The sequence below is a fragment of the Neomonachus schauinslandi genome, chromosome 8 (assembly GCF_002201575.2).
Source record: "Neomonachus schauinslandi chromosome 8, ASM220157v2, whole genome shotgun sequence".
NCBI lineage: Eukaryota > Metazoa > Chordata > Mammalia > Carnivora > Phocidae > Neomonachus > Neomonachus schauinslandi.
In genome coordinates this window covers 144618364-144644602 of record NC_058410.1, presented here as the reverse complement: position 1 = coordinate 144644602, position 26239 = coordinate 144618364, and the positions used below count along the sequence as shown (strand labels likewise).

Sequence of the window (26239 nt, the reverse complement as noted above, 5' to 3'; positions counted from 1 at the left end):
AGAAAGAAAGAAAGAAAGAAAGAAAGAAAGAAAGAAAGAAAGAAAGAAAGAAAGAAAGAAAGAAAGAAAGAAAGAAAGAAAGAGAAAGAAAGAAAAAGAAAAGGAAGAAAGAGAAATAAGAAAAGAAAAGAAAAAGAAAAAAAGAAGTATTCCAAATGAGAGTTGGGACTGCCAGAAATGTAGAAAAAATGTCCACGTTCAGTGGAAAGCTAGATTAGATGTCTTTTGGGGCCCTTGCAAGGCTAAGACTTTCAGATTCTTTTAGAGAATGTCAGTCACTTTAATTAACATAGTTGAAAGAACAAATTCCATGTTATAGTGTTAAGCTACAAAAACTTTGCAATATTAGTTCCGAAAATACTAAATAAAAATTTTACCTTTTTTTTTTTTTAAAGATTTATTTGAGAGAGCGAGAATGAGAAAAAGAGAGAGAGAGTACATGAGAGGGGGGAGGGTCAGAGGGAGAAGCAGACTCCCCGCCGAGCAGGGAGCCCGACGCGGGACTCGATCCAGGGACTCCAGGATCATGACTTGAGCCGAAGGCAGTCGCTTAACCAACTGAGCCACCCAGGTGCCCCTAAAAATCTTACTTTAAATTTGCTATTTAAATGACATATTAAAGACTGAAACAAAAAATAACAAAACAGAATTCTTATTAGATCATGGTGAGATTCTTCTCAAGCTGTAGAACAGTCTCCTTAAAGGCAGAATCCTCTGCCCAGTTGGCTTTACTTCCTAAAAGGAGGTTCTGAAACACATGTTGAATAACTGTCTCCATCTGCAGGTTTTGTTGTATGGTGTTTATCTTGTCTGAATTTTCCCTATTGGCCAAATCATCTTTCTGTTTGTTCTTTTCAGTCTGTATTTCTAAAAACTTAGTTTCTGAAGCTTGTTTTAATTGTAATCTCTTCTTTCTAGCATCAAGTAGTTTTTCCTCCAAATCCCAAGATTCCTGGTGTGATTTCATTATTAATTTGTTTAGCTTTAATACGTGTTTCATGTTATCCATGAACACATTGGTCTTGGGTTAATTTTCTCCAGGTTTTTTTTAAGCGCAGTTGAAAGTTGCATACTGTCTAATGCAAGCGTTTTTATTTCAAAAGCAATTTTCACATCTTCCATTTCATTTTCCAGGTCTTCAATTTTAGCTTCAATTTGCTTATCTTGCATAATTTGTTCTGGAGTTTTTTCTTCATTTGCATCAACCACTGATTTATATTCCAAGAGTTGTTGTTTTGTCTGCGCTCTCAGCCTGAGCAGCAGGGTCAAGCGGGCCTCGGGACGCGCGGTCTGGGCGCCAGCGACCTGTGGTGGCCCGCCTTCCCCGCCTCCCACTCCGGAGTCCGCGGGTTCGGTGGCCGCTTGCTCTCGGGGTTGCTTCTCCATCCTGACTGGCGCGAAGAGGAATTGCCTGGGACAGAAAGATGCAGCCTCAGGACCCGATTTTCCCGCCACTAAACTGACCTATCTAATGTTCTTTTTCTGCTGCATGATCCTATCCAGCACACCACATTATTTAGTGTTAGGTTTATATCTAGTCGTCGTATTGCCTTAGACTTTTCCTGGTTGTGAGTTTCTCAGACTTTCCTGTCTTTGATGACCTCCACAGTTCGGAGGGTTTCTGTCCCTCAACTGATATTTGTCTGATTTTTTCCCTTATAATTAGACTGAGATTATATGCTTCCAGGAGGAAACACAGGCAGATAAAGTGCCATTCTCATGAAATCCTATCAAGGGTACATACTATCAACATGACTTACCCTGTCGATGCTCTGGATTACCTGGCTGAGGTGTATTTGTCAGATTTCTCCACTGTAAAGTTACCCTTTTCCCCTTCTGCATACCTTCCATACACTTCTGGAGAAGATCACTATGTGAATATCAGAGTTACAGAGTAAGAGTTGTGACTCCACCTCCTTGAGGGTGGAATATTCACGTAATTTAGAGTTTTTCTTTTGTTTTCTTTTCTTTTATTATGTTATGTTAGTCACCATACAATACATTATTAGTTTTTGATGTAGTGTTCCATGATTCATTGTTTGCATATAATACCCAGTGCTCCATGCAGAACGTGCCCTCCTTAATACCCATCACCGGGCTGACCCATCCCCCCTCCCCCCTCCCCTCTAAAACCCTGTTTGTTTCTCAGAGTCCATTGTCTCTCATGGTTCATCTCTCCCTCCAATTCCCCGCCCCCCATTTTTCCCTTCCTTCTCCTAATGCCCTCCATGCTATTCCTTATGTTCCACAAATAAGTGAAACCATATGATAATTGACTGTCTCTGCTTGACTCATTTCACTTAGCATAATCTCCTCCAGTCCCATCCATGTTGATGTAAAAGTTGGGTATTCATCCTGATGGCTGAGTAATATTCCATTGTATATATGGACCACATCTTCTTTATCCATTCATCCGTTGAAGGGCATCTCGGCTCTTTCCACAGTTTGGCTATTGTGGACATTGCTGCTGTGAACATTGGGGTGCATATGGCCCTTCTTTTCACTACATCTGTGTCTTTGGGGTAAATACCCAGGAGTGCAATTGCTGGGTCATAGGGTAACTCTATTTTTAAATTTTTGAGGCACCTCCACACTGTTTTCCAAAGTGGCTGTACCAACTTGCATTCCCACCAACAGTGTAAGAAGGTTCCCCTTTCTCCACAACCTCTCCAACATTTGTTGTTTCTTGCCTTGTCAATTTTTGCCATTCTAACTGGTGTAAGGTTATTTATTTGACAGAGAGAGACACAGTGAGAGAGGGAACACAGCAGGGGGAGTGGAAGAAGCAGGCTTCCCACTGAGCAGGGAACCCGATATGGGGCTTGATCCCAGGACGCTGGGATCATGACCTGAGCCAAAGGCAGATGCTTAACCGACTGAGCCACCCAGGTGCCCCTTTTTTTTTGTTTTAAAGATTTTATTTATTTTTGTGAGAGAGAGAGAAAGCATGAGCAGGGGGAGGGGCCAAGGGAGAAGCAGACTCTCCACTGAGTGGGGAGCTGGATGTGGGACTTGATCCCAGGACACTGGGATCATGGCCTGAGCTGGAGACAGACGCCCAACCGACTGAGCCACCCAGGCGCCCAATTATTTAGAATTTTTCTGCATGAGACCTATGTCTATTCTCCCCATGTATTTAGTGTTCATTTATTTATATCAATATGGATCACATATTTATTTTATACTTCAGGTTATATCTCAATACATTTTATTTATTTTGTCGCTCAAATTGCTACGGCTTTGGCCACTGGGAGCTCTTTCAGTTGCCTGCCATGTCACTTTGATACACTCCCATCATGTGTTGTCTTAGAGTACTTCCTTATTGTCTGGTACCGTAAAATGCTCCAAGATTATCTTGTATATTCCCTTCCTTAATCCTAAAATCGGCCATTTCTTCAGAAAGCCCAGGTTCCTTTTATGGGAGACCAGTGTTAGAAATCAAGACTTGAGTATGAGGTTTGCTCACAGTTCTTGGGACATCAATGCTTCTAGACCCTCTGAGTTGAGAGAGCAAATATATGTGTGTTGCCTGGTTTTGGTGTGAGGGTAATACTGGCCTCATAGAATAAGTTGGGAAGTTTTTCTGCTTCTTATAATTTTCTAGAGGAAGTTGTAGAAGATGGGTATGAGTTTGTAAGTATTTTGTAGAATTTACAAGTGTAGCCGGTGGGGTCTGCTGCTTTATGCTTTGGGAAAATATTATTTATTGATTCAATTTCTTTAATTGAAATAGTTATTCAGTTTATCTATTTATCCATATCTGAATTTTGTTAGTTTGTTCTTTTAAGGAATTGGTCCATTTCATCTAGTTTATCAAATTCATGGTCCAGATTTGTTCATAGTACCCTTTTATTATCCATTTGAAGTCCCTGAGGTCAGTGCTCATGACCCCTCTTTCATTTCTGATATGGGTAACTTGTGTCCTCTCTCTCTGTGTTTCTGTCTAGTCTGGCTGAAAGTTCATCAGTTTTATTTATTCAGCCTTTGATTTCATTAATCTTTCTTGATTGTTTTCCTGCTTTCAATTTCCTTGATTTGTACTCTAATTTGTCTTTTCTGCTGCTTGCTTTTAGCCTATAAATATTTAAACTTATAACCTGGATCCACATTTTATTTTATTTAAAGGTTTATTTATTTATTATTTATTTATTTTAGAGAGAGAGAGAGCACCAATGGGAGGGGGCAGAGGGAGAAGGAGAGAATCTCAAGCAGAGAGCGTCGAGCCTGACAAGGGACTCGATCTCACGACCCTGAGATCATGACCTGAGCTGAAACCAAGAGTCAGTTGCTTAGCCAACTGTACCACCCAGGCATCCCTGGATTCACATTTTAGATTATTGGATCTCTCTCTTAGTTTGGTCTGTTTAATTTGTCAATGAGTATTCAGGTTCAGTTGGATTTTCTTACTGAGAATGTTTCCATGTTACTTCCTCTTTTAAATTCTTACAGTGTAACTCGTGAAGTTGATGCTAAATGATTTCATTGCACATCTTTATTGTATATAGAAAACGCCATCCTGGGGTGGCTGAGTGGTAGAGTCGGTTAAGTGCCCGACTCTTGGTTTCGGCTCAGGTCATGATCTCAGGGTCATGAGATCAAGTCCCACGTCGGGCTCTGTGCTCAGTGGGGTGTCTGCTTGAGATTCTCTCCCGCTGCCTCTGCCCCTCCCCCTGCTCTTTCTCTAAAATAAATAAATAAACCTTTAAAAAAAAAAGAAAGAAAACCCATTGCCACAACTGTCCTTTGTTATCTTGTTCAATGTTTTGAATCTTAATTTAAACTTGTCTGCTGCTATATTTGGACTCTTTTATTATTATTATTATTTTGCATATGTTTGATGTGCCTTTGAAACCATTTAATGTCAATCTTTCTGTGTCACTTTGTTGAAAAACTAAAGAGAATTCTTGGAAAGTTACTAGTTTAACATTTTATCTCTGCTCTTAACCTCAAAATATCCCCTCTACCTGCCAGAGCTAACTGTTGGAACAAGGAGATGGATGGCTTGAGTGAGACTTCGGGCTCTCTTAGATATCCAGGTCAGGGTGCCTTGAGGGCTTTGTCCCTGGAAGTCAGCAAAATGAGAAAAACAGTCGGTCGACCCCTGGAGCTGATCCTGAAAAGATGTCAGTTCTACTCTTTAATACCCAGATGTAAATTTATTGGAGCCCACATCCATATGTTGGGAGTGTCTCCACACTGCGACTGGAGTGATATTTACAGATGCATTATTATCATGTTATCCCTGTGCATATAGCATCTCAAGGGCTTTCTGTTATATTGAAATATAAGCTCCTTGGGGCGCCTGGGTGGCTTAGTCAGTTAAGCGTCTGCCTTCGGCTCAGGTCATGATCCCAGGGTCCTGGGATCGAGTCCCGCATCAGGCTCCCTGCTAGGTGGGGAGCCTGCTTCTCTCCCTCTGCCTCTGCCTCTCTCTCTCTCTCTGACTTTCATGAATAAATTAAAAAAAAAAAAGAAAGAAATATAAGCTCCTTAACATGTCTTCTGAGTCCTGTGTGATGCGATTCGTACCTACTCCCCCAACGTTACCTCTCTTACCACTGCACCCACACTACCTGTGTTGAAGTTCTTTGATAGGTAAACCTTTTTCCCACCTCCTCTTCTTGAAACCTGTTTTTCTCTAAAACTGTACTCATTTTCTCTCTGCTTGTTTAGTTGAATAATGCCACCTCATCCTTTAAATCAACAATTTAATTCCCTTAATCATAATGTCTCACTTAGCCCACACCTACACCTTATTACAACAACTTATACTTCGTAGTCATAGCTTTTATACCAAGCAGTTATAGGACTTATGAAGAGTACTCACAGAGTCAGAATGGATGGTGTTTAAGAATGTGGACTCTGGATCCCAGTGGCCTGGAGTCAAACACAACTCTGCCACCTAGTTGTGGGATCATAGCATACTTAACCTTTCTATGCCACAGTTCTTTCATCTGTAAAAATATCAGTAAGAGGAACTAAATCATATATTTTTGGTGAGGATTAAATAATATATGAAGAGCTTCGAACAGTTCCTGGCATGCAGTACATTCATATGTTAGCTATTAGTACTATTGTTTTTATGGCAAATTGTACCTATGGATTTGTACGTGAATTTGTGCTTACTGTTTTCTCCCACACTGGTCTAGTAGTTCTCAGAGAGCAGAGAACGTGATAATTATTCTGCACTGTGTCTTCAGCAGTGTCTAATGAATTAACATTTGCTTAATTACTTAATTAACATTAAAGTCATGAAATAATTTTGGCTTTCCAACATCAGCTAATATCCTGCAAGATAACATTTATGAGACTATGTGAGGTGAAAAGTTGTGGACGGTAACAAGGACGAAATTACTGGAGCTTTTTCTACCTAACACCAAATAATGTACTCAATCTCATAAGAAGTTATTAATTTATAACACTCGCTTTCAGCTATTAAACCGGAAGGACTAACACAGTCAGTACGCCTCAGGAGTATGGTGGAGGTACAGTGCTGTGAGTTACAGCCAAGCACAGTCCTGCGGCTGCTTCAGAAACTGTAAAGGAATTGGGATAAAATACACTTTGACTTCAAAATGTGAAATGTAGAGTTTAAAAACTCCCACTTACTAAGACTGATTACCTCCTACAACCAGAAACATTTATGACATTTAGAGGGGCGCTGTTACAAAGAAGACACAGAAGAAACCCATGAATCAATAGCAAGCTGCTTTACATCCTCACTCTGACTGACTAATCTCAGAATATAGCAAACTGTTGAATTGTGTGGGGAGCACGAAAGCCATAATTTTCTGTCCCTGCCTTAAACTGGGCCCAGACACACTTTCCACTCCCCATTTTATTTTTGTTGTTGTTGTTCATTTTTATTTCATAGTCATAAATCTAACTCTGCAATCCAGCTAGACTTGCAGGGGAGTAAGGAAAATAAGGAGCCCATAGAACTGCAGCAAGAGCGCAGAGATCATAGGATGTTTTGAGGAGATGGGGGTGCAGGGGTGCTCTCCTGAGCTACAGAAGGAATAGTCTGGTGGTTAAGATAAAACACAAGTCAAATTTATCAGGTTTGTCCACAGTCAGCAATGGTGGTCTTCTTGCTGGTCTTGCCATTGCTGGACCCAAAGCGCTCCATGGCGTCCACAATAGTCCTGCCTCCCTCACCTTGCCAGAGACCATGCTTGCCATCACACTCAGTCTTGGCAGAGCAGATGGAAAATGAACCATCCATGTCAGATCCAGCGTTTGCCATGGACGAGATGCCAGGACCCATATGCTTCAGGATGAGACTCTCATCTTTAAACTTCTCCCCACACATGGAGTTACTGCCAGGGCCATTGTGGTGGGCGAAGTCACCCCCCAGGCACATAAATCCTGAAATAATCCTGTGAAAGCAGGAACCTTATAACCAAATCCTTTCTCCCCAGGGCTCAGAACAGTGAAGTTTTCTTTTCCTTTTTTAGAAGATTTTATTTATTTATTTGACAGAAAGAGCATGAGCAGGGGGGAGGGGCAGAGGCAGAGGGACAAACAGACTCCCTGCTGAGTGTGGAGCCCCACGTGGGGCTCGATCCCAGGACCCTGAGATCCTGACCTGAGCCAAAGGCAGATGTTTCACCGACTGAACCCTGCAGGCGCCCCGAGCACAAGTTTTCTGCTGTCTTTGCAATTTGTCTGCAAACAGCTGGAGGGAGACACAGCCCACGGGCTAGCCCCCCACAGTGATGTCAAGAACGTGGTGGGCTTGACCATGGCTGGGTGCTGCTGGTGACGCCTGAGCAGCAGCATCTGCAAGGCTCCAATCCCTATTTTAAACAACACTGAGACCAAGCAATAATAACTTAGCTACTTGCTCCAGGAAATATCAACTGAACGGCTCACTTATCAAGGTTTCTTTCAAGTCTTTGGCCTTGCTGTGCCCACCAACCAAAGCTACTATTTTTAAGCTCTGCCCAAACTCAACCAATTCTCTGTCTTGCAAGGTTCACTTCATAATCACTCACCCAGGTCTGAAAACCTTATAAATAGCCTTCCCTAACTTTTCCCTTTTAAGACACCAATACTGCTGTCGAGAATTTTCCATTTCTGGGGTGGGTGTGATAAACAGCTTTGCTTGATCAACAGCTGTGTATGGCGGTCTTTGGGGAATTTGACGATCAGTAGATACAGTGTAAGTTTTTGGTGGACATACACGTTTATTCTTTTTTTTTTTTTTTTTTACTGTGAATAAACTTCATTATCGACAGTTTCCACATTTCATAAAAGACAATAAATTGGAAGGAAGGTCCATCTTATGAGTGAAAGCAAACAATATAGTATGAAAATAGTAAGAATCATCTTGATTCCTGTTTTCTTATGCTTAGTAGGGACTTTGCTGAGGTTTACCTGTAGTAATGCATGTGAAACACCAGGAACATTCCAAAGTGGTTTGCTGGGTAACTGAAAAGAAATGTTAAAATTAAATAATTCTTTGGGTTTACTAAGATGCCTTGAGGTAGAGGGAGTGGGAATTTTTTTCTTTAATTTAGTGTAGGTTTTTCTAACCTTGGTGATAACTGGTTTGTGGTTGCTAGGATACACAGGCTTTGCCATTCAGAGAACATGTTCTCAGAACATTAATTAGTCTTTTAACATTTGTTAACTTCTGTGCTGAGCGCATGGCACATCCAGTTTTTGAATATTGACTCATGCACATCTGCAGTGAGCTGACCATTGAATTGGTGATCATGTTTTTCCGTAGTGTTCATACACATTTATTCTTATTGAATATATGCCTAGGAATGAATTTTTGAGGTCAGAGAATAGGCAGATGATATATTGTCAAGTAATGGCCTCTTCCCTAAATCCACGTCTTATAGTTCCCCCACACATCAGCTATGTGAGTAGCTTTGGCCAATGGGACGTTGCAAACATGACATAAGCAGAAATTTGAAAAGGGATTGTCCTCTTGGAACACTGACGCCATGTGAAGAAGCCTGGGTTGGTTTGTTGAAGACAGATAATCAACAGCCATCACTTGACATAGGAGTGAAGTCATTTTAGACTATCTGGTGCCAGACACACCATAATACTGTAGTGCCATTCCCCAGTCTTGTCTTCCCTGAACAAGACTAGTGGAAGAACCATTTGGCTGAACTCAGCCCAAGCTGCTGATCTAGAGAATCACGAACAAATTAAAGAATTACTGTTTTATGCCACTAAACTTTGAGATGGTTAGTTAACGTGGCAAACATAACTGATAGGGTATATACTAACTTTAATAGAAACTGACAAACAGCTTTCCGAATGTTTGTACCATTGCAACACTCCCTCCAGCTGTGTAGGCGAGTTCGAGTTTCTCCACATCCTCACCAACGCTTGGTGTTGTCTTCCTTGGGTTTTCAGCCATTATTCATAGTAAGAATGTATTGCACTTTTTTGGATGAGTACTGAGTTGAGCATCTTTTTATATGTTTGTCAGCCTTTTAGATCTCTTTTTGTGAAGTTCTTGTTCAAGTTAATTGCCCATTTAAAAAAATTTGATATTTTTCTTTTTAGGATTGTTGCTGGAGTTCTTTATAGGTTCAGGATACGAGTCTTTTTATCAGGTATATAGAGGGTAAGTATTTTCTCCAGTACTCAGTAGCCTGCCCTTTGATGTTCTCAACAGTGTCTTTTGATAATCAGACTAACCTATTTTTTTCACATATTGTTAGTATTTTTTTTTTTTTTTAAGATTCCATTCATTTATTTGACAGAGAAAGACACAGCGAGAGAGGGAACACAAACGGGGAGTGGGAGAGGGAGAAGCAGACTCCCTGCCGAGCAGGGAGCCCGATGCGGGACTCGATCCCGGGACTCCAGGATCATGACCTGAGCCGAAGGCAGTCGCTCAACCAACTGAGCCACCCAGGCGCCCTATTGTTAGTATTTTTTGTGTCCTGTTGGAATCCTTGTTTACCAAGGCCATGAAGACGTTTTTCTGTGTACTCTTTTCCAAGCTTGTGGTAGTTTGTCTCTATGATGTTCACCAATTTCTTCTCTATGCACACATCATGCCATTCCCGTAATAATAGAAAGACTGTATTCTTCCTTTCCCTCTTGAATCTGGATTCGTGGTCTCGTGACTCACCTGACTGATAGAATGCTGTGAAAATAGACATTCTGGAACTTTGGAGTTTTGGTCATAAAAAGTTTAAAGCTTCTACCATGGTTTTTTAGAACACTCACATTAGAGGAAGCCAGCAAGCATGTTAGAAATCTAACTACTCTTGAGACCACTTGGTGGAGAAGGAGTGCTCCCAGTAAGCACCCAGGCATTTCAAACATCACAGATGAAGCACCAGGCATGTAAGTGAAAGAACATATTGAATACTTTATTCTCAAAAGATGCTATAAGAAGAAGACATGAGGCCCCAGACATATGGCCCCATCTGAGCTGTGACAACCATTTTCCACTTTAGAAGCCATCCTTGCTGAGGACCCAGATATCATAGAGCAGAACTGAGTGTTCCTGGAAGTTCTCTTTCTGAACCAAAACTGACAAGTGGCTGTGGCCCAGGGCTACTCTAGAGTGGTGTCGCATTTAGGGTGGGTTATTACTGGGTTCTTAGTGGTATCACCTTTTATATTTGCTACTATATTCTCGTTGAACCTGAGGGAAAATTAAGGCAAGGTCTATTGTGTCTCTCCACTGGACTTACAAAGTCTGGTATTTCTATCCTTTTGCATAGAACTGATATTATACTAATAAAGATAATATAGTATGAGCTTTCAGAAAAGAAGACTTTCCTGAAAAATGTACAGTTCCTAGGGTGCCTGAGTGGTTCAGTTGGCTAAGCATCTGACTCTTGATTTCAGTTCAGGTTGTGATCTCAGGGTTGTGAGATTGAGCCCCGCCTCAGGCTCCCTGCTCTGCGGGGAGTCTGCTTCTCTCCCTCTCCTGCACCTCCCCCTGTTCATGCTCTCTCTCTAAAATAAATAAATAAATCTTTAAAAAAATGTACAGTTCCTCAAACAAAGGTAATATTTATTTTTCCTCAAATACTTCAGGAAGTTTTTAGGGCTCGAATATTTCTAATGATTAGTTTAGTCTGACTGTATTCTTTCCCTGAAATGACTATGATGATATGATCATGTTGGAATGTTTGCTATCAGTCAATATTATGAGAGGCACTTACCATAGCTCAGCTTACAGAATTTTTATGTTGAAAATTAATACAGGAAAATCAGGGCACCTGGGTGGCTCAGTTGGTTAAGCATCTGCCTTCAGCTCAGGTCATGATCCCAGGGTCCTATAGAGTCTTGCATCGGGCTCCCTGTTCTGCGGTGAGTCTGCTTCTCCCTCTGCCCTTCTACCCACTCAATCTCTCAATCTCTCTCTCAAATAAATAAATAAAACCTTAGAAAAAATAAAACAGGAAAATCAAATTAGCTAACGTCATTACTCTTAAATTAAATAATATTAACAAAGTTTATAGACTTAAGTATAGACTCAAAGTGGAAATAACTTGGCAATACTGTTGAATCTTTCCAAAACCCTAAAAAGGGCAATTCAACCATTTGTTCAGAGTTTTGATGACTTAAAGGAGGAAGAGTTAAAATCTGGGAGTTATCCCTGTTCAGCCAAAGGATGCTGTGTATTCCCTCCATCTAAGGATGCGTTCTGACCATGAAGCCAAACAGCAGCACCCTGGGGTCTGTGGGCCCACAGTCAGCCCTCCATCCTGGGCTAGCCCACTGTTCCCTGGCCAGTACCATCAGCCCCCCTCGCCGGCTGCTCTTCTCAACCACCTACACTTTCAAACATCCACACAATCGTCTTGCTTTTCATAGTTAAAGCAAACACATTAATGCAAACACAGTATCAATAACTGTTTAAACCAACCCCATTAGATTTGTAGAATAATTCATATTTTACAGCTAAATAACCTAGGAATCAAAGAGATTAAGAAGCATAAGCAAGGATACACATTTAAAATATGATGGAGCTGGGATTCAATTCTAACTCAGTAACTAAATGGTCTATGCTCTTTCCACTGCTCTTTAGTGAAGGAAAATAAAAGTTAAAGACTAGAAGGGAAAGAAAAAGGGTATTTTCTGAGATCCAGGGCTAAATCTGGACGCTAACAATTACTATATACACCATGAGAAATTGATGACAAGAGTGAATTCAGAAGGAGAAACGTTTTCTTAATTTCTGGGGCATCTTATAATTTCATGGAAACCTGTATCCAGCCTTTGAAAAGGATATCACCGCATACAAATGAGGAATCACAAGGAGGTGTTTACTCTATGTTAACTAACTGGAAGTAAAATAAGAACTTAAAAAAATAAAAAATAAATAAACTGAGGTGTTAAGGATTAGACAGTTTAATCATAAGATGTTTGAATCAAATATAAAATTAATTCCATCTGGACTGATCATTTGCATTGATTTGAAAGTAACTTCTGGGCATAATGTGTAGATTATACTTTTAAGTCAGAAAATGTTATGATGAAATCTTTATACAGTTGACTCTTGAAGAACACAGGTTTGACCTGTGTGGGTTAACTTACACACGGATTTCTTTCGATAAATACATGCAAATGTATTTTCTCTTCCTTACAATTTTCTTAATAACATTTTCTTTTCTATAGGTTACTTGATTGTGAGGATAAGTATAAAATACATGTAACATACAAAATATATGCTAATAGACTATCTATGTTATTGGTAAGGCTTTTCGTCAGCAGTAGACTATTAGCAGTCAGCCTTTAGGGGAGTCAAAAATTATACGCAGATTTTCAACTCCATCAGGGTGTCAGTGTTCCTAAGGCCCCCACTGTTCAAGAGTCCACTGTATTTATTCACAGTCTTAGAAGGTTTCTGCACCAACGTGACCAGAAATTTTCTTCTGTGTATCCCAATAGATCAATAATTACTCCCTTGGCAATTAATTTGGTCGGCCTCAAAAGAATTAGGGCTAGAGGTAATATTTTACATGGGATTCAGGATCCTACCAGTAGAATACATTCCAAATATATATGATTTGCAGTTATAACCAACATTCATCAGCAAATGAATGCAATAAATTTGTTATTTTGCCAAAATACGTCAAGCAACATTTTTATTCACCTGTACAAGAACAAACATATCATCTGTGTCATTTTTTAAGCAAAATTTGATGAAATTAAAGGGAGACATAGTCAATTTCACAGTCATAGCTGGATATTTTAACATTCATATTAGTTGATTTCTCAGCAATTGACATAACTAGGCAAAAAAAAATCAGTAAAGACACAGATGTTCTGAACACTATCAACCATGTTAACCTGACTGATACTGATGTCTCAGGCCACCTTTGTCGGAAAACTGTCCCAAGAACATAACTGCAACTTCAGCACGGCAACTCACAGCAGGCAGTCTCCAGGAATAAGACAGGCCTCCGCCCCACAGAACCTTCAAACCTGCTCAACAGACACCTTCCTTTCCTGCAACACTTGTCAAAAGAAATGGCAGACCTCAGTGGGCACATTGTCTGGTGGGGGTGGTGACCATCAGAACTCTCACAAAGACACCTGTGTGAAGTCCCTAAGAAATCATCTAACAATTTTCAAAGGAATTCAACATTTTTGTTATCTTGGGTTTTGTTTGATGTCATAGAATAATGAAGTTTCTCATTTTACTTTTCTATGACTGTTTCTACTGGGACTCTTTAGATAACATTTTTAAAGAAGCCTGCCATACTCCCCTAACACAGGGCATAGTTTGTATGGCAATAACTCTAGTTAATGCATTAAAAATTATGGCAGAAAAAATATGGTAGAAAAATTATGGTAGAGATAGATTGTTGTTTTTCAGATAGCCAATCAATTCTGGACTTTCAGAAACTATCAATTATGCAAAGCAAAATAATTTTTTTTTTCTTCAAAAAGAGAATAGTGGCTTTTTAAACAAAAAATCAGAAGGAAGTTATTTTTTATGCTTAAAAAGTAAGTAAATTTTTTAATTTAAATTTTCTTATCAATTGCAACTGTGATATTTAATTTCACACAGAATGGATATGAATAGCTATGTCTTTGTGGAGTTTTGTGAGCCCTCCTCAAGTTGATAAATATTATTTTTAATAAGCATCATAATAATGAGTGATATTCTCGTATTATGGATTCATTCCTTTGAATGGCTATTTTTTAAAAATGATCCCCTAAGACAATAAAATACTTAAGTGAAAAGAAGTTTGAATTTATCTTTTTTTTTTAAACACTTCTAAAGAGAGTAAAAACTGCGGTCCAACAGAAGAATTGCTTTGGTACCACAGTAGAGACAGAGTAATTAGTTTGTTGTGAAAAATCCTGAGCATGTCTTCAGGGAGTATGTCAGGAATGAAAGGACAATCATATATGATTAAAAAAAAATTCATATAATTTATAATAGGTGTATGACACTCATTCCACATTCACATTTGTTCTGTTACACCTCCATAAATTACTTCAGATAGATGTTAAACCTCTTGAAGCAGAATAAACCTTTTTCTTTTTGATTCTGTCTTAAGAATATTCCCTAGAAATTATGTCAAGACAGGAATGCCTGGGTGACTCAGTCAGGTAAGCGCCGACCCCTGATTTCAGCTCAGGTCATGATCTCAGGGTCCTGAGATTAGGTATAAGATTCTTTCTCCCTCTGGGGATGCCTGGGTGGCTCAACTGGTTAAGGAGGTCATGATCCCAGTGTTCTGGGATTGAGCCCCCCCCCAATGGGGCTCCTTGCTCCGCGGGAGCCTGCTTCCCCCCCTGCCTCCTCCCCCCCCCCCCCAGCTTGTGCGCTCTCTCTGACAAATAAATAAAATCTTTAAAAAAAAAAGATTCTTTCTCCCTCTGCCCCTCCCCCTGCTCGTGCTCTCTCTCTCAAATGAATAAATAAAATCTTTTTAAAAAATGGGAAATGAGTAACAAATAAGGAATAATGAAATGGGGACTTTGAAGGCATTATACAGAAGGAAATAATTTTATTTTATTTTTTAAAGATTTTATTTATTTATTTGACAGAGAGAGAGAGAGAGATCACAAGTAGGCAGACAAGCAAGCAGAGGGAGAGGGAGAAGCAGGCTCCCTGCTGAGCACAGAGCCCGATGTGGGGCTGGATCCCAGGACTCTGGGATCATGACCTGAGCTGAAGGCAGATGCTTAACCATCTGAGCCACCCAGGCGTCCCAGAAGAAAATCATTTTAATGAGGAGGGGAGAAATACCTTTCTTAGGTCATTCTGAAGAGGTTTAAAATTCTGAACTGTTGTTACCGTAACAAACAGCCTCTAGACCATGGCAGAATTCATAGTAATTCCCCTCGAGTTTATGACTCATATGTAGGAAAAGAAAAGGTTTTGTCCCCTAAAAGTTGGGGATGACTTTTGATACACACAGAGATTCCTCGATGGCTTTTTTCCTCTCTTATCATAGAGTTTACATTGAATTAAGAAAAAAATTATAAAACATTTGACAGCAAATGTAAACTCAGACTCCGTATTGTGATAGATCCACTTGTGATCTTGAAGAACAGACAGAATTAGTGCATCAATTAAAGTGAAGGACTGATTTCTGGGTATAATCAGCTAAAATTAATCATCCCAAGCTATTACTGATTACTTACTATCTACAAGGCATTTTAATAACAACTTAATACCTGAAAAGGTGCTAAAAAGGATTAAATAAATAATAGCCTTATGATCAAGGAATTTATAGACTAATAGGAGACATATTAATATAATAATATTAACTAGAAAAACTGTCATTTCAGTGTATAAACATGCAATTGGTTAAAAGAAGAGACAGCATTTTTAAATCAAAGAGACTCAGATAATGTTACAAATATTATGTGAATGTAGGCTAACAACTGGAGCATGGGAAGGATTTGGACAGGGGATTTGCATGGGCACTGTGGGAGTGGGTGATGTCGTGGCATTAACAGTTAAAGAAAAATGAGTTTCTGAATGGTAGACTTCTCTTGTAGGGTCTAGAGCATATCCAGCATGCTGGGACGACTGCACAGGTGGATAAAGATAACAGGGCTGGGCTGATTACTGGGTGACCTGTGCATGCATTACACACTCAGTAGCAAGAGCAGTGTTATTCAGGGGGTAACAGCAATGATTCAGACTAGTCCACACCACTGCTGAACCCCACTTATCTTCTGTGCGACCTGCGTTAACTTACAGAGGATCTATAAACCATAGTTTTGTCGTTTTTAAAAAACGGGATGAAAATACCTACATCCTTTCATTAAGAGTTTGGGGCCGTATACTTAGTTTTAGAACATAAATAAGATACACGGTTAACTTTGTAGGGAAAATGTATCCTTCAGTAGAAAATTATGCATTACCGGATTCTGATTCTGTGTAAATTATATATTATACACTATCATTAATTGTAAACTATAGATAAACTGAGAGGAATGCAAAATAACTCTTGTCAATGACATGTGAATTCAGTTCTGTCAGGTAGAAATGGAATTGGCTTCTCTCCCCACAGCAGCAGAAGAATTTTCTTGTCTCCTGTTGCACATTCATTCCAACATTTCTTCACTTTTTATGAATTTGTGCTTTTTGACTTCTTTTTATTTTTTTATCTTTATAGACTTTTTTAAAGTTTTTATTTATTTATTTAATTGACAGTGAGAGAGGAAACACAAGCTTCCCGCTGAGCAGAGATGTAGAAAGGAAAACTGGCCAGAAAGAAGTACACCGGGGTATGAAGTCGAGTGTCTAACATACACACCAGGATTATGGTTGAATTGCCAACACAGCCGCTGAATATAGGGTAAAATTTACTATGAAGAGCACCAGCTCCAGCTTGGGACGATGGGAGAAGCCCGCCGAGATAAAACCATACTCTGAGCTGTCACTGGATTTTTCCATTGTCTTCCTTTCACATCGTCTGTATACCTGGTAAGAATAAAATGAATACTTGATCTATATTTTCTGAAAACCAATGAATGTCAGGAATTTTAAGGAACAGATAAGCCGTCAAAGTCTAGCAACCCATCCTATATTGGGATAGCTTCTGCCCAGCCATTTAAGCCATTCATCATTTGTTCAAGGATGTAACAAATTATTTCACTGTTGGAAAATTCCAACTTATAAACATCATCCTTTTACTAAGTAGGAATTTTCTTCCTCATTCATAAGACAAAGTATTTCAACTTTATTGAATATACATCATATCTAATCTCTCTTCATATGGCAACCATTTAAATATTTTAAGCTAAAAACTAAATTTTCTTTAGGCCAAGATGTTTAGTTTCCCACAACGATTCTTCCTGTAACAAGGCCATCAAGTCTGTTACCACCTTATAACCGTCTTCCACATTCCCTCAATGTTGACAATGACTTTCTGGAACTGTGACAACCAGGGCTGAGTTCAGTATCCAAGATATGATTTGAAAAACACAAAGTACAGGGAAACTACTGCTATCATGACCTGGATATTATATTCTTTTTTTTCCAAATATTTTATTTATTTGAGAGAGAGCACAAGCAGGGGGAGGGGCAGAGGGAGAAGCAGGCTCCCCACTGAGGGCAGAGCCGAATCCGGAGCTCAAAACCCAGGACCCTGAGATCATGACCTGAGCTGAAGTCAGACGCTCAACTGACTGAGCCACCCAGGCGTCCCTGGATATTATATTCTTATCAAGGTGCTATAAGTCTGCAGCTACTTCATAGTGTCAGTGTTAACTTTTTACTTAGGTTATAATCGGATCTACTAAATAGTTACTTATCCTATGAAATGCTGTCAAATCTGACCTCTTTCATTCACTTCTTTGAAAGAAAAAGACTTCTGTAGTGTAAAATCCCAGGATCGGGGAACTCTGTCCAGTAATAAAATGGCAACTTTGGGTATATTTGTCTTCTGGTAGTCTTTTAGAAACAATTGAAACACTGTGATTAGCTTTCGGAAGAAAGGTGCATAGCAATAGAGATGAATGGAGAGAGAAGGAAGGAGACTGTGGTGCATAGAGTAATTTTAAAAAGTAAACTGAAGAAGATTGACTCTAATATGGCTAAGAAGAATAAAAGAAAATTGGAATAGAGGCTCTTAGGATAATAATGACCAAAGAAAGAAGGACAAGTATGAAAATGGCAGAATAGCAGAAGGAAATAAATGTAATTCAGACCCTTTGTCATGTTGATTCTTTGATGATAGAAACAAAAATAACAAGACTAAAATTATTAAGTGGACATGATAAAATATCTACTGTGCTGTGTGATCTAGAGAATCCTGGGCTGCTTCAATTCATCATAATATATTCAACTAGTAAGCTGGGAGAAAATAAAGGCAGAGTAGAACACAAATTGTTGTCACGAATATTTTCATTTTCAAATAAAAAACTTATCTTCAGTGAAAACTTCTCAGCTTCAAAGTTCTAATAGTAAATTTATTTTCCACAGTCAAATACATTATACCAAAGTAAAATAAAGGAAGTTTTCTTAATTTTCTCTAATCATTTAGGCCTACCTGGCTTTAACTTTCCCAAGGGATTTAGAGTTAACACATAGTAATGTTTTTTCTTCAGGTTGGGATTTGTTCCCTGGGATTTTATGGAAGATGGTGCAGTTAATATAAGTAGAAAATAACAATAGGGTGATGTGAGACAAATGCACCAGAAATCATATAGAAGTGGTTACAAAGGTCTCAACTTGCACATCAAGCCCTGAACTGACTTCATACGTTAGATTCTAGTTTCTTCCTCAAGAGCTGTAAAAGCTGTGTGATTATTCCAATGATTTGACTGAAGTGATAGAGTAATGATATATCCCCACCTCAGAGGAGAAGTAAAATGGAGTAATTCCCATAGGGTAGTTAAATTATAAAGAAAAGAGACAACTGTAATAGAAAAATAGCATTAACATTCTTCCCTGTCTGCCCACCATTTGGGCCAAATACCCAGCCTTCAGGAGGCTTTTAGGAGCCTTCAACCAAAACCCCAAGGCAAAGACTTCCTGCTGGCCCCAGAAGATAACAACACAGATGTGAATGCTCTTATAGACCCAGACAGAAAAAATAGAAGACTAATTTCTTAGCATCAGAGATGGTGCCTGGAGGTTGACATAACATGTTTCCTTGTTGAGATCACAGGGACTGCATACTCCTTTGGGTAATTAGCAGGGCTGCAGAAGAGACTAGAAGAATATATTCTTAGGGGAAATCTTGGAATAACACCAGATGATTAGGAATCAAAACTCTTAGATTCTTTTCTTGGTTTCTATCTGGGGTCATATCCTCAAAATTTGATCTTTTATTTTTGTGGTTAACTATTTCTGGTGTTTGGTGAGGCAAAAAGTCCAAGTTTGGCAATGTAGTGCAAATATGAATAGCTTTTGAACACCTCTTTATCCTTGAAATGAGATTTAGTCTGTTTTCTGAGGAAAAATTTTAAATTCTAATTTCTTTCTCTCTTAATATAACTTTCAAAAGGATACCACAAAAGAGTGTGTCAAGTTCTCTTTGTTACTTGATTTGTAACTTTTATTTTGACTTAGATTGGTTAAAGTTCCTGGAATATTGTAAACATAAAATAAATACTAGGAATTTGATTGATTGATGTTCTTTAAATTATATTCAAACAAACGAAAAAAAATGGAAACCACACTGACTACCCTTTGGAGAAGGTAAAATTGCCCCCAAGAAACTCTAAAATGATAACATCATCTCTTGCAACCAGTGAAATCAAGGACTAGAGACATTCTTCTCAGAATGATGATAGCCTAAGAGTAATCATAAATCATATTCACTGATGTGACACATTCCAGCTTACATGTTTTCCCCAAACTGATGTTATTTGAAACTCATGACCAACCCTTAAGAACCCACTTCCAAAGCAAAACATACATATAAATTATCTGGGTTTAAAATGGTATTTCATAGTTATAAAAATAATAATGAAGTTAAAAAAAAAATGTAGGAACCAAGCATTACAGCCAATGGACCAACTGCAATGGTTAATGAGTCCTCAGATAAAGCCTGCTAATCGTTTTTGAAAACAGCAGAATAGCTACAACAACTATTTGGAACAAAAGCAAATATTTTTGGTATCCAAGGGGTTTTGCTAACATAATAAGCTTTTTCAGATAAGGATTACACTTGGATAAGACAATGGGAAAAGGATGAGATAAAATGTAGTGAAATTATAATTCATATGATCCCAAAATACATAAAACTTTTTCAACCTCGTTTATAATTAAATAAATACAAATTAAAACAATGAGATATTTTCAGTTTGGTAATATCCTATCAGTGAGGATATGAGAGGTTGGCACTCAAATGTTCTATGTGGGAATGTAAATCAGGCTTAAATTTTTGGAGGATAGTTTACCAAATTTAAATTTGGCAAATCCACAGTCTTTGACTCACTAATTCTAATTCCTGGAGTTTATTATTTGGATTGCTTCCATAGGTATGTAAAGATATATATAGTCTATATTCTATAATCTCTCTCTATATAATAGAGATATATATTAGATATATAATAGAGATATATCCTATAATCTTCTATATATATCAGTTACATTGTGGCTAAAAAAGGAAACAGACTAAATGTTCAATGACTGAATAATAATTAAATAAATGCACAGTTGTGAAATAAATAACATTTAAAAATCACACAATGTGGTGTGTGTGTGTGTTGATATTGGTATTGATACAGAACTGATGTGAAATTGATATGGAAACAAAAATAAAATATATAAGGTATATTTCAGGTATATTATATATTAAATATTTTAAATATATTTAAGTATATTGACCATATAAAAGTTATATTAAATATAAATTCCGTTTTAATATGTTAAAATTAATAAAACTATTAAAATATAATTATGTTAAATATATAAAATATGTTATACTTAAAATTTTTCAAAATTTCAGATATAGTGCATTCTCACTTCTATGTTTACATAAATATGCAAAGATAATTGGTGTTTGGAGGAGATGAATTTTCAATCTTCATTTTCTTCAAATTAAAAAAATGTTAACATATAACTACATAGAAATGTAACATATAACCATGATTATGTTACTTTAAACATTTAAAAGAGTTAAATAAAATTTTGGAAGTGAATAAAAATAATTCAGCTTGAGTTTAATATTTAGGTTTGACTCCAGAACAATCTTAACCTCACAAAGAATACATATCTTTGCATCTCACTTCTAAAGCATGAACGTTATTGGGATTGGCTACGTGCGTATTTTATAGAGCCCATGATTCCACACTGACTGAGAGCGCTCCAGCGCTCAGTCTTCTGATCCACAGTAATGCAGTGGTATAATTAGATTCAGCACTCCATCATTTCCTCACACAACCCAGGAATTTGGTAGGAGATAAATTATTTTGCCTCTTTCACAAACCGACATTTAGGTAGAGAAAATAATATTTTTCAAAGTCAAAGCAGGAAAAATGATTTGTAGCACTGAGACCAAATCGCAATTCAGCTGATAAAATCTAGCACAGTTTCCACTAGATATTTGCCTGATCCTCTAAATTAGACTTCACTCTGATTCTGTGGGCTCAGATGGAACCTGTAAACATGACATTACCACAAGTATTTTTGTATAAACTACTAGTCTTTTAAAAGAAAAAAAATTAGCTCAATTTTCTTCTTTTTTCAAGGTAACAGTATGAATAAGTATGGAAGAAACCAGATATAATAATACGTTGTTTTCTACCTTTAAATATTTTACAGTTCTTTTTTTTTTTTTTTAAGATTTTATTTATTTGACAGAGAGAGTACAAGCAGGGGCAGTGGCAGGCAGAGGGAGAAGCAGGCTCCCCACTGAGCAGAGAGCCGGATATGTAGGACTTGATCGGGGGACTCCGAGATCATGACCTGAGCCCAAGGCAGATGCTTAACCGACTGAGCCACCCAGGCGCCCTTTACAGTTCTTTATATGAACATAAAGCTAATGAATCTAAATAATTAAGAAGAAAATGCAGGGTTTTGAGTCTTTTGTTTTTTTCTATTTGCTCTGTCTTCTAAGTGAAAAGAAAATATAAGTGCTTATTATTTCACTGAACAAGGGATTTATTTGCCCTGATAGTTATGTTCTACAGGAGATGAGAAGGAAAGATGGAATTATAGACTGGAAAAACTGAAGAATGCGAAATGTTTGGATCTGTTGAAAATAGCAGTTTTTCTTAGACCATTTTTGCTTTCTGGTAAAACTGAAATATGGCTACATTTACTCATGTGATTCCCTCTGGATAACTGTGGAGAATCTTAAGGGATTTTTGGATGATGAGGTCCGTGAGCAATATTTAAAACTAGAGCAGACGGGAGAACAATTTTCAACTTCTGCAGTTTTTATAAAAGTTGGAAGGAAGAACAGGACCCTGGAGAGCTCATTACAAAGCTTCTTAGACTAGGCTGCTGATGACAATGATCTCATCTTCTCCACGTCCACAGGGATCGGCTCTTGGAGAGTAGAACTGATTGCCATGTTCTCTCCATGCTGCATGCAGCTATTAAAAAGTTTCCAATGAGTTTCATTATAATTCACAGAATGGAGCAATCTCTAGGGTTATCTGCCTTAAAGGAGAAACAGTCAATTAAGAACTGATTGCTGTGGAGAGCTAACTTGAGTCAGCCCCTATCACCATTGGGTTCCCTTAGCTGTACAGTTGCTGCTCAGAGCTACTCCAGAGCCCTGGGGATTTGTTCAACAATGTTATTCACACTTGACCTTTCAAACAAAACACCAAATCTCAACTTTCCCAATATAACGGGAATAATCATCCCCTCACTTCTGGATGGCATTTTGGTGAGCAGGGATTTACTAGGAGTATCTAGGAAAGCTGTTCTCTGTCAGTGACTTTTTGTTGTTCTATACTTACTCTTCAGCAATAATTCCCATAAAAACGTGTAAGACAAGATTACTCTGGGAATGCAATAAACTTACTTAACAAACATTCGGTCATTGTGAAAGACACATGGTGTATAAATAAATTTTATGCATCTGCCCTTAAGGATCTCACAATCCAGAGGAAGGTAAGAATGAGGAAGTTATAACATTCTATAACTACAACATATAGTTATAGTTTTATGTATATAACTATAACTATTCTATTCAAGACAGAAAAAAAGGATAAACATTGGTTTATTGATTCTATTGTGTTGTTAATTGCTCATTATTTTCCCACTCTACCATATCTCTCTTCCCTCTATTTTTTTCTTAAAGATTTTATTTATTTATTTGAGAGAGAGAGAATGAGAGAGAGAGCGCACATGAGTGGGGGAGGGTCAGAGGGAGAAGGAGACTCCCCACTGAGCAGGGAGCCTGATGCAGGACTCGATCCCGGGCCTCCAGGATCATGACCTGAGCCGAAGGCAGTCGCTTTAACCAACTGAGCCACCCAGGCGCCCCATATCTCTCTTCCCTTTAGGTTTTGTATTCACAGTTGCATTCCCAATGCCTAACAAAGTGTTAGGAGTGACTCAAAAAATGATATGTAAATATATCAGTTAATCTCTAAAGTGATAGTAAATATAACATGTTGAAGACCTGCTGTCTTTTACAGGGAACATTTTGCAACAACAACAAAAAAACACAGCTAATTTTCAATAGAATGGATTCAAAATGATGACATCTTTATCATCTTTTTTCTTCATGCATTTCCATTTACTATACGTAAATATTTCTCAGTTTATTGACAACTATATACACGTAGTTAAATAATAAAAATAATAAGTGGAAACAGGTGATATATAGTAAAATTGAAGATTCACATATATAATGTTCCAGAAATTACATACCTATAGAAAAACTTGCACATGGGCCCAAGAGATTGATACAATGTTGAATACAGCTTTATTTGTAACAGCAGATAATTGGAGAGCACCCAACTAAATAGCAATTGGAGATTAATACACGCTTGTCCATTCATGCAAAGGAAGATACTACAATGTAGAAAACGAATCAAAATGGATGAATCTCACATGACATTAAATGAAAGTGAAGGAAGTTTGGCATTGGTGAAGCAATCATGCCAGGACTTAGAAGCCATGTTAACAGTTTAAACTTTACAATAATGGCAATGGAGGGTTTGGGGCAAGAGTGAGTCAGTGCCCCGGTTTCAACTACAGTATGACATTAATAGATAAAGAAGATGTGATATATATATATATATATATATATATATATATATATATATATATAATGGAATATTGTTCACCCATAAAAAGAATGAAATCTTGCCATTTTCAAAGATGTGGATAAAGCTAGAGTGTAGCATGCTAAGTGAAATAAGTCAGAGAAGGACAAATACCATATGATTTCACTCATGTCGAATTTTTTTTTTTAAAGATTTTATTTATTTATTTGACAGAGAGAGACACAGTGAGAGAGTGAACACAAGCAGGAGGAGTGGGAGAGGGAGAAGCAGGCTTCCTGCGGAGCAGGGAGCCCGATGCGGGACTCGATCCCAGGACCGTGGGATCATGACCTGAGCTGAAGGCAGTCGCTTAACCAACTGAGCCACCCAGGCGCCCACTCATGTCGAATTTAAGAAACAAAACAAATGAGCAAAGAAAAAAAGAGAGAGGCAAGTCAAGAAACATATTCTTAACTCTAGAGAACAGGGTTACCGGAAATGGGGGTGGGGGGGTGTTGGGTGAAGCAGGTAATGCGCATGAAGGAGGGCACTTGTGATGAGCACAGGGTGTTATATGTAAGTGCTGAATTACTATACTGTACACTTGAAATTAATATTCTACTGTATGTTAACTAACTGGAACTTAAATAAAAACTTTAAAAATGGGGCACCTGGGTAGTTTAATTGGTTGGGCGCCCGACTTTTGATTTCAGCTCAGGTCTTGATCTCAGGGCTGTGGGTTCAGGCCCTATGATGGGGCTCCATGCTAGGGGTGAAGCTTACTTAAAAAAATATAAAGAAATAACTTTAAAAAAACACTTAAAAATAAATAAATAAATAAATGAATGGATAAATAAATAAAGTCTTAAAAAGCATAACGTATGCCATTAATAAATATGTTTCGGTACGAGCAGTTTCACTGGTGTGGGAATGAATGTGAGGGGAACAAGCTTAGAGGCCAAGGGAGAAATTAAGAAACTGTTGTATTTACACTGGTGAGTGATAGAAGTAGGAAGTAAACACAAATTCAAGAATATGGATATTGAAGAGGAGAAACTGACAGGATTATTTATTGCATGCAAACAATGAGAAAAAGGACTGACTCATGGCTGCTATTTGAAATTCTGGTTTGACCAACTGAATACTCTCTATAATCTCAGTTTCAAACATCTCTTTCACAAATAACACCTCTTATTTTTCCAGCTGACTTTATCTTGTAATATGATTCTAATTATCCTCCAACTGCTCTAATCCTTTGGTCTAACTTTTTTTTCCTTCCTATCCCCTTTCTTAGCCAAAATTTGCAAAATCAAAACTTTGGTTAGGTTCAACTGCCCACCTCTCCTAGTGCAGCTCAATACGACTGGAGAAAAGTCTATTTCGTTTCAAAGCCACAGCCACACACCTCAAGTAAACCCTCAGTGCCCCTGGGCGGTTGTGCCCTATGCCCTCAGTCCTGTGCTTCCCATGGCACATCTCCTAGTTTCTCAAGCTACCAGCACCTCCTCGTTCACTCTCACTGTCAGTTTACGAACTTTGCACCTAGTTCTCCTGAGAAAATCAAGGCAATCAGAAGAAACCTTTACAGACTCCTCTTTAGCGACCTCTTCTACCACCTGCCGACATCACGCCCCAAAGTATCCTCTGCCACCCTGCCTATTACCACAAATGAACGCTCATCGTCAGAGCAAAACCAGACCCTCCACGAGTTCATCATGTCCCACTCTGCCTCATCTTCTCAGGGGTAGAACTCCAGAAATTTGCCCATCCTTCTGGATCATCAAGTTCTCACTTTTTACCATATCATTGCCAAGAGGAAACAAACATACCATTAATTCTAACATCTTTAAAAAAAACTTTGTTAACCCCACTTTCTCTACCAGGTACATTTTTATATAACTTATTCCTCTTCACAGAAAAATTTCTCAAAGAAACTCTATTTCTCCCATTCTTTTTCAAACCTACTCTAGTCTGGCATTTGACCCGACCACTATACAGAAACAGCTTTTGTCAATACCCCAAATTGCCTCCAATTTGCCAAATACAAATTTCAATCCTTATTTGACCTAGTGTCCTCTCTCTCCTTATTACACTTTCTTTGGGTGACTAGTTCTATCAATGAGTATCAGGTGCATGTCGTAGGGGGTGG

The 26239-nt window shown here is 38.3% G+C and overlaps 2 protein-coding genes across 2 annotated transcripts in view; both read right to left on the bottom strand.

Moving 5' to 3' along the window:
* Positions 1 to 16864, bottom strand: part of LOC110586869 (olfactory receptor 2W3-like) — a 47545-nt gene extending 30681 nt beyond the window's left edge. Inside the window, exons 1-2 of the mRNA XM_021697181.2 lie at positions 16749 to 16864; positions 8052 to 8056 (exon numbers count right to left, since the gene is read on the bottom strand). Of these exons, the coding sequence (XP_021552856.2) occupies positions 8052 to 8056; positions 16749 to 16864 (121 nt within the window). The remainder of the gene's footprint in view (positions 1 to 8051; positions 8057 to 16748) is intronic.
* LOC110586872 (centromere protein H-like) lies at positions 656 to 1386 on the bottom strand. The gene is given in 2 exon segments (XM_044917429.1): positions 656 to 1026; positions 1029 to 1386. Coding segments are annotated over 2 exon segments (729 nt in total).
* Positions 16865 to 26239: the final 9375 nt, after the last annotated feature.